The sequence below is a fragment of the Patella vulgata genome, chromosome 2 (genome assembly GCF_932274485.2).
Source record: "Patella vulgata chromosome 2, xgPatVulg1.2, whole genome shotgun sequence".
Taxonomy (NCBI): Eukaryota; Metazoa; Mollusca; class Gastropoda; family Patellidae; genus Patella; species Patella vulgata.
In genome coordinates, this window is record NC_065880.2 from 16,654,720 (window position 1) to 16,672,696 (window position 17,977).

Here is a 17,977-nt window from a genome sequence, read left to right on the forward strand (position 1 = left end):
AAAGGCCCTTTTCAGGGCCAACTTATGCAATGTAAAAAGAGTTGTTTCCCCTTCTTCTGCTCTCTTCTTCTTCTTTCTTCTGCTCTCTCTCTCTCTCGCTCTTCCCGCGCCCCTTTTCTCGAACTAGGTCACGGGGTCACACACGTGCAGGGGGTCATCCAGTGCAAGGTCACACACGTGCAAGGGGTCACGCACCTGCAAGGGGTCATCCAGTACAAGGTCACGCACGTGGAAGGTCAAGTGCATGCGCATTCACGCACATGCACGCGCATGCGTGCGCAGAAAAAAGTTCCTGAACAGGCCCCATAACTACTACATTTTACCATTGGTACACGAATCGTGTACCATAATGCGTTTCAGTGTCATTTGTAACAAATAAGAGACTCGACATATTCCACAAGTCATGGTTAGATCTATTTGATAAGGCCAACTTCAAATTTGGTCAAAGGTGACGAGATGTAAACAGAGCTAGCGCTAATCCCAATCCTAAACCTGGAACTAGCCCTAATGCTTACCCTAACCCTAATCTACAATCTGCCAACAATCACGTGCCCTAACCTTATTTACATCCCAGCGACCTTGACGAAAATTGAGCTGGCCTTAACAAATAGATTTAGCCGAACCAATCAGGAGCCATAATCCAGGAAATTGTGGTCCAATACGCACAAATATCGACAGGAAACAAGATCTTTTAGGTTTTTAACATAATTTTAAGTTTCATCAAAAACTGTCACCTGTACTAGGGTGTCCACAAGCTAAAAACATGATTTTTCGTACAATCAGGGTCCATAGGCCTAATCCATGAAGCTACATGCGTAGCTGTTCATTAGAGTTAGCTTAATGTTTTGGCCGATCAGTTACATGATGGTTTAAACATATTTTATTGCCAATAATTTACAAAGGGATTAGTACAAGGCAATAGCATAGTCTCGATTATCTATTTAATCGTTTAATCGAGAAGGAAAGTTATGCAGTAAATCGGCTCACAATCCACTTAAGATCGCAGGCTAGCGATGCCATCTAGAGTTGATTATAGTCTGGATAAGTTAATTAATGTCTAATTAATAATTTTTCAGGCCTAAAGAAAGACCTGCAATAGACAGATTTAGCTCTTGCATAATGTATGTTTAAAGCTATAGTAAGGGCCTTCTGGAGCTACTTCTTATCTGACATCTGCTTGTTTTTGGAGGAGGCACGCTGGTGTATACAAACATGGCGGATGGACAAGACGTTGATGGAATTGACAACAATCCTACATCAAATATACACTAACGACTAACAGACATTTTTATGGCCTCATATTTAATGTGGACATAATTATATTGTTGTCACCTCTGTCCAACATTCTACAATTCCTTGTGTACAACATTAGAGTCTACATTTTTCATCCCATTTTGATGCAACTTTGGTATGTGGATTTGCATGCATGAGATCTCAGATTATTTGATATATAAATGCCACTCAAAAACAGCATGTGGGCTAGTTAACAGCATTGTTTTAGACTTATTTGTTTAAATTTACAAAAATTTTATGATAATGTTAATACAGTGATATAATATTCTTAACATAGATTTTAACATTGAGTGAAACCAGGCATATGATTCTCTTATTTGTACTTAAAATACAATACTACCATATTGTCGCTAATACTACAATACCACCTATATATGCACAAAGTCTTAATAAGTCTGCTTCAATGTATAGGCTTCAGTCTGTTAATACAATGCGTTTAGAACTTGGCTCATATCCATTATGTAGGACTCAATAATTAGTCTTCAGATTTCAACTTAGTGGACCAATGAAAACAATCACCCATGATTTCTATCTAAATTGGGCAATGGTTAATGCCAGTGATCAATGTGGGCATCTGAAATTTTAAAATTTTTATGAACTATCAGATGAGCAGGGGGATTGGGTGGCTGAATGGTTAGCACGCGCGCGCTGTATCATACGGTCTGTCATTGAGTCAACTGGCGGGGTTTCGATTCCCTGTTTGTACGTGGCAAGGAGTAGGGTCGCCTGTCCAACATCGTGGGTTTTCTCCGGGTCCTCTGGTTTCCTCCCACTTATAAAAACCCCTACGAGCAAGCGAATTATTGAAATAAAATTGAACGATGTGTTAGTCCCAAGATGACCCATTTCTCTCTCTCTCTCTATCAAATGAGCATGGTAGGCCAACCTTATTACATGTTGCTAGCAGAAATTTTTTGACCATTTTGCAAAAAACCAGGGAAGGTTATTTTAGAATGTAGATCACTGCTGAATTTCTGGTTAAATTGGGATGAAAAGACAATCATTCTTGAAAACAACCTCAAGCAGTGACAGTTAAAATCATCTTAGCATGTGTTAGACTGTCAGCAGCCTGCACCACCAATCCATCAAACATTTATATGTCCTCTAGGTTGAAACAATATAACAAAAAACATGCTACCAAAGAAAGTGAGCTCTGTTGAACCAATATAGGCTACCATAAAAGACAGACTATAATGGTGTATCTAACCTCATCTGGTTGAGTATATACTTTGTTGGGTTGGATTTTATATTTATTTTTTTGCTGGTGGGGGATTTAATATAATAAATTTAATAATAATAGTATATTTCTTTAATGTACAAGATAAGTTATATAGTGCCTCTTACATCAGGAGTATTTAGCCCCAACATATTTCTGATACATAGCATAGTCTTTGTCTGTTGGTGGACCAGCACCATATTTTCCTCTCTCTATATATGAATGGTAAATATCTTTAGAATGTCGACTAATTGGTGGAATTTCAACATGGAATGAACTGTCAAGTTTGTAAGCACTAATTGGAAATCTGTAACAAAAGACGCAGATTCTCCAAGTAATAAGACTGTACTAAACACTAAACTGATTAGCCAGACAAATTTACAATTTATAAATATACATCCAATTAGAACAAAATGAAAACCTGTTTATACTTCCACTTTTAAATTACTGACACCTCACCCCAGCTGTGTTAAACTTAAAATGAATGAAAATAATACAACTTACAATTCAATAGATGGTATAAGTTGAGAACATGGGGACTGTTCTCTTGTCTCTTCTAATTGGTCATTTACACTTCCTAATTCAACGTACCTTTATAATTTCAAATATTTGAATTGGATCAAAAAGACAAAGCTACATTTTATCAAAAGAAGATATAATATATTCTTCAAAAAAAGTAGGGGATATTCAGAAACAATATAAAACTGCGGAAATGCACTGCTGTTTTTATTAGAGGTAACCAGTGTATGTTCATAACAGGCCAATTGCCTACACATGAACATAAACAGTTCATATGGGCGGCTTATCTGACGGTCCCATTTCACTCTCAAAGAGATACACTGTCAAAAGTGAAAATGGACGTTTTTGATTTTTGTCTTAATAATGAGTGATAGCTCCACCAATCCTCAGACATAATTTATAAATCAATTCGTCGTGGCATGCTCCTAATCAACCGTCCAATCACGATTTGGGGCAATCTGGCACACTCCTCTTGCAGTGCCACGTCCAATCCATGCAGTGTTGTCGGTTGACGTTGACGTACACGTCTCCCAATCAAATTAAACGTAACACACTAAAACAAAGATACGCTAAACAGTAAATCTTATGCAAGAAGCGATAGGAAAGCAAACCAGCACGCGGTAGTTTTCATCAACCCTTCCTTGAAGTGTCAAATTTGACAATGAACCCCTCCCACATGTATGGCGCTATTGTGTGTCGCACATGCAGCTCAGTAGTTCTGTTGGGGCTATAAGTTCTTCAACTGTGAACATACTCTCAAAGCATGTCAAGTGTTCATGACTATTTATCATATCACAACCTGCATAGGTATTTGAATTTCAATATCCCCTACTTTTTTTGGAAGAGTATAGTTCAAAAATAGATTTACGTCAAATTTCTTTATTCTTAGAAATATTATGAGTGTATGAAATTTTGACAAGAAATAGCTGATTGTAAAGTACCATGAATGTCAGTCCTTTTATTGAGTGAAATCTATTTTAACATTAACCAATTATATGGTGTGTATGGTTTAATCCATTCATTATCTCGGCTATCCGATGGTCTAGAGAGTTAATTCTGGGCTTGTCATATCATGTAAATATATGTGTAATAATAATTTATATAACATTAGAAGTCAGACAAAAGACCTACAATAGACAGATTTAGCTCTTACATAATACATAATACATATTTCCACCATGGTCCTAATCCTACCAACCATCCATCATGTGTAAAAATCTATTTAAAGTTAACCAAAACATCATATCTTTCCATATACTTCACAGGTAGCCCATGTGCACTTTCTAATGTAACCACCATTCTGTAGTCAATTTATACAACAAATGGATGGATGTGGTTAGCAGGAAATAGAACCAACAGTGGTTTATCCTGGCCATTAGCAGCATCCTATTTCCTTATATAAATCACTTTAGAGAGTCAAACATATCATCTAATTATGCTTGCAGGAATATATCTTTATTGGTGAATATTTTTAGGGACAAGATTTACTGAGATTTTTATCTCAAATTATTTAACCGACCTTTCATATAACTTCTGGTTACGTTTGGTTGGTTCAGTAATATCAGTTCTATATACTTGCTTCATTGATGGAAAAAGATCCTATTAGCAATGAAAATTAAAGAAAAAAAAATATGCATTGATATTTGCCATTTATACAGAGTTAAAAACAAGTTGGTTGTGGTTGTTCCTTTTTGAGTTCCTGTTTGTGGTAACAGAATAACAATTTAGCTAACTTAATGTAAATCCATGAGCCAAAAATCATGCAAATATTTGTTCTTTTATACCCATTCCACTAAAGACATTTTAAGGAAACATTTGGATGAATGCATACTACATTGTGGTTGCTCCCCATCCTGCCCCTGTCAAACACACCAATGGGCCATAATTATTATATTCATGTTTTAGCCACAAAATCTGTTATTTTACATCAATTAAAATACCAAATTTCCACAGCTTAATCCACACTAATATGTACTCAGATTGATTATTTAACATTTAATTGATAAAACAAAATCAAAATACCAATAAATTTTCATATACAACAAAATGGTGACGGGCTTATTATTACATAGCTAGCAGCATAGATCGATGAAATGTCAATTCCATATATCTTTGTATAAACTGGATCATCATTGGACTGATATTCCTATTAGAGAATCATCTTTCACAATATTGTAGTATGCAAGGGATTCGTATACAGGGCCGTAACTAGCTCAGAGCAACGAGAGGGGCGGCAAGTGTTCTCAGGGTTGTTGTAAAATTGACGGACAATGTATATCTATTGTTTTTATTGTCAACAATTTTGTCACAGGTGGGCAAAATGTTTTGCCCCCGCCCCCAGTTACGGGGCCTGTTCATATAACACTAAATGATGGATCAAGACTTTAATTATAAATGTTATGAATAATAACTTGATAACATACTGAAAAAGATGTGTAGCTTAAATCGATATCACTGTCATCAGAATTAGATGTTTCAGATAAACATACTTCTCCTTCTACATCTGAGTCCTCACTACTACTAGTACTACCTTCTGATCCTACTGATGTTGTAGAATCTTTACCACTCACATTAGGGTTCTTATTATTGGATCTAGAATCAGCACTGTTATAAAACAAAGATCAGTTTCAGGCAACAAAACAAATAAAGTTAAACAAAGGATCAGATGTCAAATCCAGGGGTTATAACTCATCAGAAATATTTCACAATTGATACACTTCTTCATCTTAAATAATATCATCTAAATTCTTCGAAATCGAAAACACAAATAATTTGTCAATTTAAATGAACATTGATGCTGTGATCTTACCGGGTAAAGATGGGCTTCTGATATCTAATATTAAGAAAAAATAAACATTTTACCATTGGTACACGAATTGTGTACCATAGTGTGTTTTAGCGCAATTTGTAACACGGGACTCGAAGAACGAGGTTAGACATATTCCACCAGTCATGTCAAACGGTGACGACATGTTCTTATCTGGAGAGCATGCGCAATAAATACTATCGGTGTGGACTGGAATAACCAGACGCTAGAGATTGCCATTCGATTGAGACTTCTGGCGTATTTCGCCGCACATAACTGATTTGAAATTAGAGTAAAATGGAAACGGTTGAATGTAAATCAGTTCGTATACATTCATATTACATTATTATATGTGTTGGTCCCAAATATAAGCGATTTAGCTCCTTTAAAAAAAAATTAAAGTTCTGGAATGGTGTAATGTTAACAACTAATTAGAAACCCAAAAGAGAATTATTTGGACAAGACAAATCACACATTCCACACCCACACCCACATAGTATTTCAAGTAGCAAATAATAAAATAACTACGAAATAAACTGAATGGATTAATGGATTAGTGCACTGATTACTAAATAACATAAACATAATAAAATCTAGTTAGTGATCTGGAGGGATTACATATGCACTACCAATTAAAAAAACATATCAATTTTCTTTATAGACTGACATTAAGATCTATTTCATAATACTCAACCCCATAAAGCATGAGTCAATTTGTTGTAATTCTATTAAACTCACTTTAAACCAGTTGTTTCACTTGTTTGGTTTGAAATTACTCGAACAGAAAATGGACTGATGTCTCTTGCTCCCTTCGGCATGATGTTTCTACAAGGACATAAGCAGACATAAAAGAATTATTAATTTTCTTTCCAAACACATTTTGAGAAATCCTTGAAAGCAATCATCTTTTTTCTACTAAAGCAGTTGTATTTTTGAAAATGTCTATTTAAAAACGTAAAGATACAAAGAGTATAAAAAATAAAATATTAGATACAAAAAATAATTCTTTTCTTCAAGTCTTTACACTTAGGAGATTTCATCAACACTGATGTTGTAAGACTTTGTTCCAGTACATGAAGCCTTGCTAATATAATCATAATATCACACAGACATATCTAAAACTCATTAAAGGTAAAGTTGTGGTAAAAACATGCTTCTGGTTAAGGTTAAATAAAAAATAATTCAGGAAGTTACAGTCCGATATGCGCGAATATCGTACGGAACCGAGATCTTTGGGTTATAAACTTACATTTCAAGTTTTAACAAAATCGGATAAAAATTGTGACCTCTATAGGGTCCACAACCTCGATATACCATATTTTTACACTATTTGAGAATGAAGGGCGGCCATTTTGTCTGTCAGTTTTGGGCCGATTTCCACGAAATTCGAACTCGACCGTCCTTAGGGTGTAACGGTGATATAATAAAACGTTTTTTTTAATCGGATAAAAATTATGACCTCTATAGGGTCCACAAGATAAAAACGTGATGTTTTCGTACAATGAGGGGCCATAATTCAGGCAGTTACCAACGGATATGCACGAATATCATAAGGAACTGAGATCTTTGGGTTATAAACTTACATTTCAAGTTTTAACAAAATCGGATAAAAATTGTGACCTCTATAGGGTCCACAACCTCGATATACCATATTTTTACGCTATTTGAGAACAAAGGGTGGCCATTTTGTCTGTCAGTTTTGGGCCGATTTCCACGAAATTCAAACTCAGCCGTCCTTAGGGTGTAACGGTTCTATAATAATACGTTTTTTTAAATCGGATAAAAATTATGACCTCTATAGGGTCCACAAGCTAAAAACAAGATGTTTCGTACAATCAGGGGCCATAATTCCGGAAGTTAGGGTCCGATATGCGTGAATATCGAAAGGAACCGAGATCATTGGGTAATCAACTTACATTTCAAGTTTCAACAAAACCGGATAAAAATTGTGACCTCTATAGGGTCAACAAGCTAAAAACGTGATTTTTCGTACAAACAGGGGCCATAATCCATGAAGTTTCGATCCGATACATGCCAATATCGAAAGCAGCCGAGATCTTTTGGGGATAAACCTATATTTCAAGTTTCGTCAAAATCAGATAAGAATTGCGACCTGTAGAGAGTCCACAAACAATTGTGGACGGACGGACGTCCAGAAATACGGACGTCCGGACGGACAAGGGCGACGACAATATACGTCCACATGAAAATGTGGGCGTATAAAAATTCATCAGTGGTTATCAGAAATCATTAAAAATCAACAGGATTCTTGGTCTTATGTAGTTAAAATCTGTGCATTAAGTCAATCTGAATATAAATATAGCCTCTAGAGCATCTACAAGATTTAAAAAATTGGTCAAGGACCATATAACTTGGATTGTAATTATCAGAAATCATTGAAATTAAATAGGATCCTTCGTAAATGTAAACATTCCGTATAAATTTCATGTCAATTGTATAATAACTAGAGAGTCCATAACCAATTGTTGACAACACACAGATGAACAGACGGGGCCAACAACAATACATGACCACATGCCAATATCATAATAATTCTTTCTGTTTTTCTAGACTGTTCTGATTAAAGGCTCAATACCACTCTTGTTGTATGTAACTCAATAATATGTCCCAATCTTTATTCTGGTCAACAAATTGTTCTATTTTACAATATTCCAATTAATTGATGATACAAATTTCATCTTAACACACCTAATTTAAAACACTAGAAAAATTCAACTAAATGATTTGAAAAGCCTGACGTAAAGCTTTTCAAATGTGACTTGGATTTAAAAATATTTTTGAACCCTCTGGACAAGTAAAATAGGATTTAATGGATAATTTACACAACAGGTAGGACACTAAAACATCTAGTACTTAGAATAAGGCTATTTTTTTATTTTCTGGAGCTGTCATGACAGCAAGAGTGTTATTGTCCCTTTAAATGGTATATTCCTTTCTTTATAGCGTTAATAACTGCAAAATTATATATCTAGACATGTATTGTTTAGCTTATTTTTCTTTTCAATATTATTTTATTAAGCTTTATAATAACATGCCTAATAGAGCTAGAATGTTTATAACAAGTTAATTCTTCTAATACTGTGAATGTCCACGGTTTATAATATTCAGCAAATTCATTCAGTCTTTCATCACTGTCATTACTTTCTACCATTAAAAACAATTCTTCTGTTGTTTTCATTTCTAATAAAAGAGAAAATATGTACTGATGACATGTTAGTTTACCAGTATTTTTATAAATTGAATGTCACGCTTAAAATAGAACAATCAATGCTCCTGTGCATCAACATATTTTTGTCACTTTATTCATCGATTTCATTTGATCACAACAACATGGAGGTGTCATTTAAATCTACACATTAAATCTATTCAACAAATGTGTTGCTTAAAAAACAGGACCTCCAGTATATACAATTGCATATTTTGTTATAAGTTGTTCTGAGCTGTTTGTTAAGAATGGGGGGGGTGGATGGCCCAATGGTTAGCATGTGCGCACTGTATCTTAAGGTCTGTCATTGAGTCAACTGGCGTGGTTTCGATTCCCCGGTTGCATGTGACAAGGAGTAGGTTTGCCTATCCAACCTCAAGGGTTTTCTCCGGGTCCTCCGGTTTCGTCCCACTGCTAAAAGACCCCTACGCACAAGTGAATTATTGAAATAAAATTGAACCATATTATGTTAGTCATGAAATGACCTAGTTTGTGTGAGGGGAGGTTAAATCCCATTTCGCTTTCTCTCTCTCTCTCTCTTGTTAAGAATGGAGAAACAGCAGATCGCCCAAAAAATTTGTTTTAATTTTAAAGCTACTGAATTGAAAATGGTACAACTAGTTAGGAAATGTAATAAACAAGGGAAAGTTGTTGCCAGGGTAATACATTTCTAAGGAAAAAGTATAAAAAAATGTAGGTACACCACATCTCTGTAACTAATTAAGATAGCTTCACCAAATTTTCAGGATATAGAAACAAACATCTACAACGGAATCAGACTAAAAGCAATTTGAATTATCATTAATATTTCAAAAGTTATCAAAATATTTCTCCAAAGACAAAATATTGTGGTGGGGCAAATATTTTGAACACCATTTTCCAAGAAACTACATGTATAAAAATTATAGAGAAAAATTCTGTCTGGTTTTAGAGTTATCATTAAAGAATAAGCAGTCCAAAAATGAGACATTTATCTTTATTAGTGTCAGAGATATGGTGTACCTACGTTTTTTCATACTCTTTCAAAAAAAAAATGTGTTACCTTGGCAACAAATTTAAAAAAAAAAATTTAATGTTAGTTTTTTCCTTATTTATTCCATTTCCTAACTACTTATACCATTTTCAATTCAATAGCTTTAAAATTTAAAAAAAAAAAACATTTTAAATTAAATAAAAAAATATTCTAGACCCACTTCTAGTGAAATCATGTCAATATCAATTACCTTCTTCACATGATAAAGGAAGATGTTGTATGATACATGTATCCCACCATTGAGAATATCTGTGAAAAAAATATATGACAATCACTATATGTTTACAGACAGTATCAAAAGAGGAAATTATTTTATAAAAGCAGTAGCATTTTAATCTATTCAAACACGATTAAATGTTCTCTGTTCTTTAAACATATAATTCAACATGCCAGCCCAAAGACGTTTTTTATGTGAAAGAGAGATAAGCTTCTAATCAATTATCTAGTGCCCTAATAATTAATTACTCTAAACTGTCTTGGGTTACCAAACAATGATCAACCCCAATTAGTGGCATATTATGTTCATTAATCAATAAGTTCTTTTACATGTACATATGCCTTATCATTTTTTTAATTGTATCATTTGCTTTGATAAAGGCTAAATAATCGTAGTCAAAACCTCACTCAGAAATCAATATTAAATATACATTATGCAAGAGGTAAATCTGCTTTTTGCAGGTCTTTCTTTAGGCCTCAAATGTTATACAAACTAATAATTAGACATTTATTAACAAAACAAGACCATAAACAACTCATGATGGCATCAGACACTTGAGATTGTAACTAGATTAGAAAGGTTCGCCTTTTAAAAATTTAATTTATAAATGGGATACCGGTGCCCTGGTTACCACTATGCACACATCTTGTCAAAAATACAAACAGTGATAACTTGGCACAGAACGAAGTAATTCAAATGAAATTTTCAATATTTTCATTTTATATTATCTATTTTTGAGCTATTATAGCCAGAATGGTCAGCTCTTCATCTAAATCTTACATAACGTATCTTTAATTGTATTCCATAGAGTTGTATCTTGAGTTAGTTTATCTATATTTGTAAAATTTCAAGTGCATGTATTGGAATTTTAAAACATGTTACTTAAAGGAGCCAAGTCTTTAACTCAATATCATCTACAGTCTTCGACATCACAAACACGACTTACTGGTCAGTTTAAATCAACATTGATATTGTTATCTTACCATGAAAGGATGGGCTTCTGATATCCAATATCAGGAAATTTTTGGCTAAGTGTTTCATGTGGGCACCCGTTTTCATCAACATTATTTTATCTAATTTGACTAATCTGTGCATGAGATGACTGGACACCAGTAATCTACTTCCAGAAATTGATGGTGACAGGAACTGTCAGGGAGTTGTCTAAGAAAGTTGAATCTTGCTAAATACCTACTTAGCCCAGTTTTTGTTGTCACCCATTTGTTTAACCACTTCAATATATTAAACACGGCACCTTTCACAGACAATGTCAGACACAGATTCAGGCACTAAACCTCTGCTGCTTGTCATTTTGTCTGATTTGTCTTTTTAATTGATATCATTAATACATGTCCGGCACTAAGTTGAAAATGTCAAGGAACTATTTCATCAGTGCCTGACATATTGTCAGGTACATCTAAAACCGTTATTTCCAGGCCTGATTTCATAGAACTAAAGTATGATCCTATCTTGCAAGAGGACTAATTCTTGATTATTTCATATGTGGCCCTTTATGTTTACATATTTTATCTCATGGTTTTTCAGATATTCTTATACAGATAATATATTATCAATAAGGGTACAAAAACTTACAATTTGTTTGTATTTCGGACAAGTTTTGTACAATTTCTATTATGTAAATAATAATCAGTAGATAATTCCCAGATATTCTGTTTATCCTCTTGTGGTGTAAACACTCCCAAAAATAAATTCATTGACTGCTGTTTCTCTAAATCTGTTAATTTTAAAAATCATCATTAAAATATACAAAAATGAGTAACGATCCTCCACAGGTGCTTGTGACTAATGACACTATACATATGTGTCCTTTAAGACCAGTGTGTTGGGGGGGGGGGATGGCCTAGTGGTCTAGAGTGTCCGGCTTCGACCTCTAGCTGGCTGGTCACCTCTGGCTTGCGGTTGTGATTTCGATCCCTGGTGTGAGCTTATGTGGCGAGGAGATAGATATATCGATTTGGTAAAAAGAAAATGTATAACTCAAACTAAAAATAATAAAATTATATTTAAAACAATACAAAGTACACAACTAAATTAGCACATTTACCATTTTAAAACTGATAAATAGCAGAGGCATAGCAGGGTGGGAGTAAGGGGGGGGGGGGGGGTAGTTGTCCCCTGGGTGCAGATGTGAAGGGGCAAACTCTGGCTATATTACCTGATAATCAATAATTTTACCCTCCACTTTTTCCAGATACAACAGTCCAAAATTATGACTCCTAGTGTGGATTCCAAATGAAATGTCTTTGACCCTGGGTACTGAGAACCCTTGCCACACCACTTGTTACAAATAACAAGAAAAATCATTGTAAAACATATAATTAGAACAGATACCTACCTGAAAAAGCATTACTATAATATCTAGACAAGGTCTGCATTATATCTCTGGAATGTTCCGTCCATGGAGCAATTTTACGATAACCTTTAATACGATGCACTAACTGTGATCCGCCATATTGTAGAGCTACTGTATCACCATGATCTTCATATAACATCTCTAGCATTCTGTATTAAAAAAAATAGTATCAAATACCCAGAAATTCAATTTCTCAAAAATATTTGAAAACTCCTATCATTGTAACAAAATTTACATAAAAAGGAGAGGGTGGGGGTAAATCGATAAGGTTCATTGTTAAAAACTCTAGACTGTATAAGATACATAGCACATTTGCGGTAGGTTTGTTAAGGAAAAAAGTAAATTGCATGTAAAGAAACGCATTTTCTGTAGTCTTTATATGTGTATCAGTTAGTTTCATCCATATAAATGTAACAAAACAGTGACAACATAAAAGTAACAATGCACTTTTCATTTTCTTTTTGTAGTCTACGTGACAAGAAGTAGGGTTTTCTCCTGGTCCTCCGGTTTCCTCTCACTGCTAAAGACCCCCTACACGCAAGCAAATTATTGAGATTAAATTGAACCATATGTTAGTCCTGAAACTCTGTCTCCTCTCCTCTCCTCTCTCTCTCTCTGTATAGTCTAGTTTATTGAACTTTACCTGACACAATCACTATCAAAATCTAATTCTGGATCTTCCAGTACTCCTAATACATATAACTAAAATAGATATCATATTAATATTAATAAATGTGAATTTCTTTGTAAAGGTATCTAGATATATTTCCATACAATCAAGGTTATTGGAATTATTTCTATTTATGTGTGTTCACAGAATGAGATTTCCTATTAATGATAAACTAGCTAGTGTTACCTGATATGCTAGAGCACATTTTCCAACAGCAAATTGTGCTGTATTAGTTCTATCTAAACAATCAACACAATTTGTTCTAACTACACCATTTTGACGACATCCGTTTTTAGACCAGGTTCCATTTATACCTTTTAGCCTAATATAATAACATCAGTTTAACAAAATAATTAATGAAGACTGATGATGTACACTGTTTAATGAAATTGGTTAGTGATTTGATTAAACATGGAGAGATTATCTCTTTTTATTTACAAAATGTAGATAATTTCTAGTTACAATAAGATAATAAAACGTCTGGAGGAGACAAAGCAACATTATAAGCAAATTTGGCATTGACATGCAAATTATGGTATTTAAAATCTCATATAATGAGTAGGTATTGAGAAAATCACAAATATAGATAAATAATCAAAAACAAAGAATACAATAGGTTTTTTAAAAAGTTTTTGCCGAAATGGCCGAAGTCCTAATTTATATCTTTGATTGCAAGGAAAAGCCAATGATCAAACTAGATTTGAAAAGTAAAGCTTACATTTTATCATTTTGAATACTACCCTGATGATCGGAGGGAAGTTGAAGATAAAAACCAGTCTGCCTAAGACAATATTTCGCTATTTTTTCCAATCTGACCAAGACATCAGCTGTTTTCCTACAAATAAACATAGATATAGCTTGTGTCAGGCTGCTATACACCCACCAGCTGCAAAGTAGTCTATGCTCAATCTAAAATAATTTTCAACAAATACCACAAAATGTGAAGATCAACTGTGCACTAGCAAAAACGGAAAAGTAACTTTATAAAATACCTTCCACATTTACATTCTGAAATTTGGAAATTCAATAGGGTTCTCCTTCATGCCACAATGAATAATAAATGTTTCAATTAAGAATTTTGACCTGTATCACAAATTGTTTTGAAATACACCACCATCAAATTGTTCATCCATGCTGTATCATGTTCACAAGCTTTAAAAGTTTTGATATGGTTTTCCTAATTACCAATTTAATAAACTTTTGAAGATATGAAATGGGGTTTAACATCATACTGTTCTGCACTGACAGGACTAAGGAAGACGGGCATACACCATGGAGTGTGCTATGTGGGAAATTTGGCCCTGACAGCTGCAGTACAGCTTAGTCTTTTTACCAATTCCAGCAAACTTTGAACGGACAGACGAACCTAGGTGTTGACAATATACCTCCTTATTAAATGCGGGCATATAAAAATACATTATGCATTATAAAATATGCCTGTATAAATTATTCCAACGTACATTTTCTATCAAGATACAATTAAGATTTTAAAGTATGATCATAAATATTTTGATAGTTTTAATGAATGTACAGTTTAAATCAAATCTATGTCAATTATCTGAATACTTGTATGGAAATTTTGGTAATGGGACATTGCACAATACAACATTAACAGATATCTTCATATCAACTAACCTTTTACTAACATGAGCCATATCAAATCCTATATATTGTATAACATGCTGTGGGGGGAGAAATTGATTCAGGTATTTTATAGTCTCCATTAATTCTTCTTTCAGTATACTTTCATGTCGTTTTTTCTCTCTTCTCTACAAATAAATATCAAATGACATATCATGATGTCTCTTCTTCTACTTCATATGTATTTTTATATTCTAATTTAACTTTTAATTTTCCATCTTTATTTAATATTTTTAACAGTAGCACTATATCCTACTTTGTAATATCATATAAAGAGCACCCGACTTTACTTTGATTAGATCTAATACTATCATAGGGGCACCCTACTTTACCTTGACTAGATTTAATACTATCATAGGAGCACCCTACTTTACCTTGAATAGATTTAATGGAGCACCCTACTTTACCTTGAATATATCATAGGAGCACACTACTTAACCTTGACTAGATTTAATACTATCATAGGAGCACCCTACTTAACCTTGAATAGATTTAATACTATCATAGGAGCACCCTACTTTACCTTGCCTAGACATACTACTATAGGAGCATCCTATTTTACCTCGACTAGATTTAATACTATCATAGGAGCACCCTACTTTATCTTGACTAGATTTAATACTATCATAGGGGCACCCTACTTTACACTGAATAGATTTAATAATAATATAGGAGCACTCTACTTTACCTTGACTAGATTTAATACTATCATAGGAGCACCCTAATTTACCTTGACTAGATTTAATACTATTATAGGAGCACCATATCTTTTTAATATCTGATTAAAATGTAAACCAGCAATATCAGCATAGGGATCTTTCTTGTCCACTGTAAAAGTTAAAGTATAATTATCATTCTTGATAATTGATTTCATTGTTCCATACTGTACTATGGTTGTCATTCTTTGCTTGATATAGGCGAGAGAACCTCATCAAAATGTCGCCAGAAATAAACTGCTAAATAACTTGTATTCCATACAATTGTGTCATGTGTTATATAAATTAATACGTTTGTAGTGGTTGATTTTTAGAGTCGTCTATTTTACATTACTCTGAATGGAAATGTGTTCTGTATTTATGTTTTTAAGCTTTCATTTTTAAAAAACAAATATTAGATTACATAAAATTGCTGGTTTAGGAACCATCTTTACAACATCTTGGGACCAGGATAAAGGTACAGATCCTCGTAACTGAGTAAATGATGTAATACATCCTCTATCTAAAAATGTTCTAGAACCATCATGTACTATCTGTTCTGTTTCTATTTCATTAGCAGCACAACCCTGTAATAAATATATAGATTAGATCAAATCTATGATGTTGTTAGGCACATGCAATCTGATTAAAACACAGATCCTATTTTGTTTCATTTTTTATAGTTCAAAATTTTGTTTTACTTGTCTACTCGCTAGGATTTGGAAGAGTTGTTATCATTGACATATTCTTGCTGATGTGAGGAATTAACCAATGAAACAGTCTGTTACAGCGAGCTTTTGGCATGAGGTGCACGGAACTGTGGGTAATCAACTGGAAACATCAATGTTCATTAGTTCAAAAAACGATTGTATGACCTCTGACCCGACCTCCAAAAACAACTGGCCAGATCTTCATGTAGTTTAGGCCATCGAAAGTATAAAAAAAAACGAAACAAAATCTAAATCTGTATTTTAATCAGATTGAGGCACATGGTACTTGTTTTTAATATAAAATGAGAAAAATCATCGTGCATTCAGACCACAAGACTTAAGGTAGCAATGAGGAGACAAATATTTGAGTCGAGGACAATGTGTTTGACAATAAAATTTATTTATATATATAGTTGCTAAATGTTGTCAAAACTGTATTTTATTCTTAAGCAATATTTTATTCTTAAACAATATTTTATTTTAAACACTATCTTATTTCATTTGAAATAATATTTACGAAAAAATCATCATTTAGATATTAAAGTACAAGAAATATTTATGATGTACATATTTACATAAATATATTATTTACCTCACAATTAGATCCTCTCTTTAAGAATCTAGTTCCTGCAAACTGATTTGACCTACGACCTATAAGCGTTATGTAGATTGGTTTCCCATAAACAGACATTTCTGTTTAATTATTAAGAAAGTAAAACATTGCTAAACACATTATTATATTGATAAAGACTATACTATTTCTGTTTTAACATTGACATCATAAACCCAAACATAGATGAGTGCTAATAAACACTCAAAAGAGAGTCGTAAAATAATTATAATAATAATAATAATGAGGTTTTATATAGCGTCTTTTCCACGGTGGGACGATTTACCCAATACTACCCAATACCACCCAAATACCACTCCAATATCACCACATACTACCCAATACTACAACATAATGTTGCGTAATGAACATATTACTTGATTTTTTTCAAAAATAGTGAGATATATCAAGGGAAATGTACTTCGAATGTGATTACCGATGCCTGGCTGTTCCATTTGCCTCCCTATATCACCCAACCCAAGCAAATAATAACCCAATACTACCAAATACTTATCAAATACTATGTAATACTACCCAATATTATAAAATACAACCCTAATATGGTCAATTAGCAGCACATCAGTATAATAATTGCAAAGAATATTCGATAATTTACAGAAAATTGAAATATTTACGCAGTTATCTCCCCTTACAACTGACAAATAGATTTTAGATTGCTACTCAAATTAATCATCTTGTTGGGCTTTGCAGTTTGTTTCCATGACGACGAAGTTAAAATAAGGAAAACAGGTTATTATAGATGCCTCCACTATAGTGTTATAAAATAAACAGCCAAACATCCAAATAAAAGAGTATTTTAGAGGTTGATTTAAAAATGTTCATTTAACGGTCTCGTGATTTATTCAAAAGTCTTCTTGTACTATAATTGTTTCTTCATACTGGTGATTTTAGTATAACACGCTCTCTACAAGTGCACTGGGTCCTGTAAAAAATCATTTAGGCATAATGT

General features: G+C 33.5%; 1 protein-coding gene across 1 annotated transcript; it reads right to left on the reverse strand.

Moving 5' to 3' along the window:
- Positions 1-869: 869 nt before the first annotated feature.
- Positions 870-15,357, reverse strand: LOC126810840 (polyphosphoinositide phosphatase). The gene is made up of 14 exons (XM_050536145.2): positions 15,325-15,357; positions 14,987-15,120; positions 14,070-14,186; positions 13,538-13,673; positions 13,325-13,383; positions 12,664-12,830; positions 11,901-12,042; positions 10,284-10,342; positions 8,891-9,035; positions 6,573-6,659; positions 5,452-5,632; positions 4,548-4,627; positions 3,014-3,100; positions 870-2,816 (listed from the first exon to the last, which is right to left on the reverse strand). Exons 1-14 carry the CDS (start codon positions 15,346-15,348, stop codon positions 2,639-2,641), a joined length of 1,596 nt encoding a protein of 531 aa, XP_050392102.1. The 5' UTR covers positions 15,349-15,357; the 3' UTR covers positions 870-2,638.
- Positions 15,358-17,977: the final 2,620 nt, after the last annotated feature.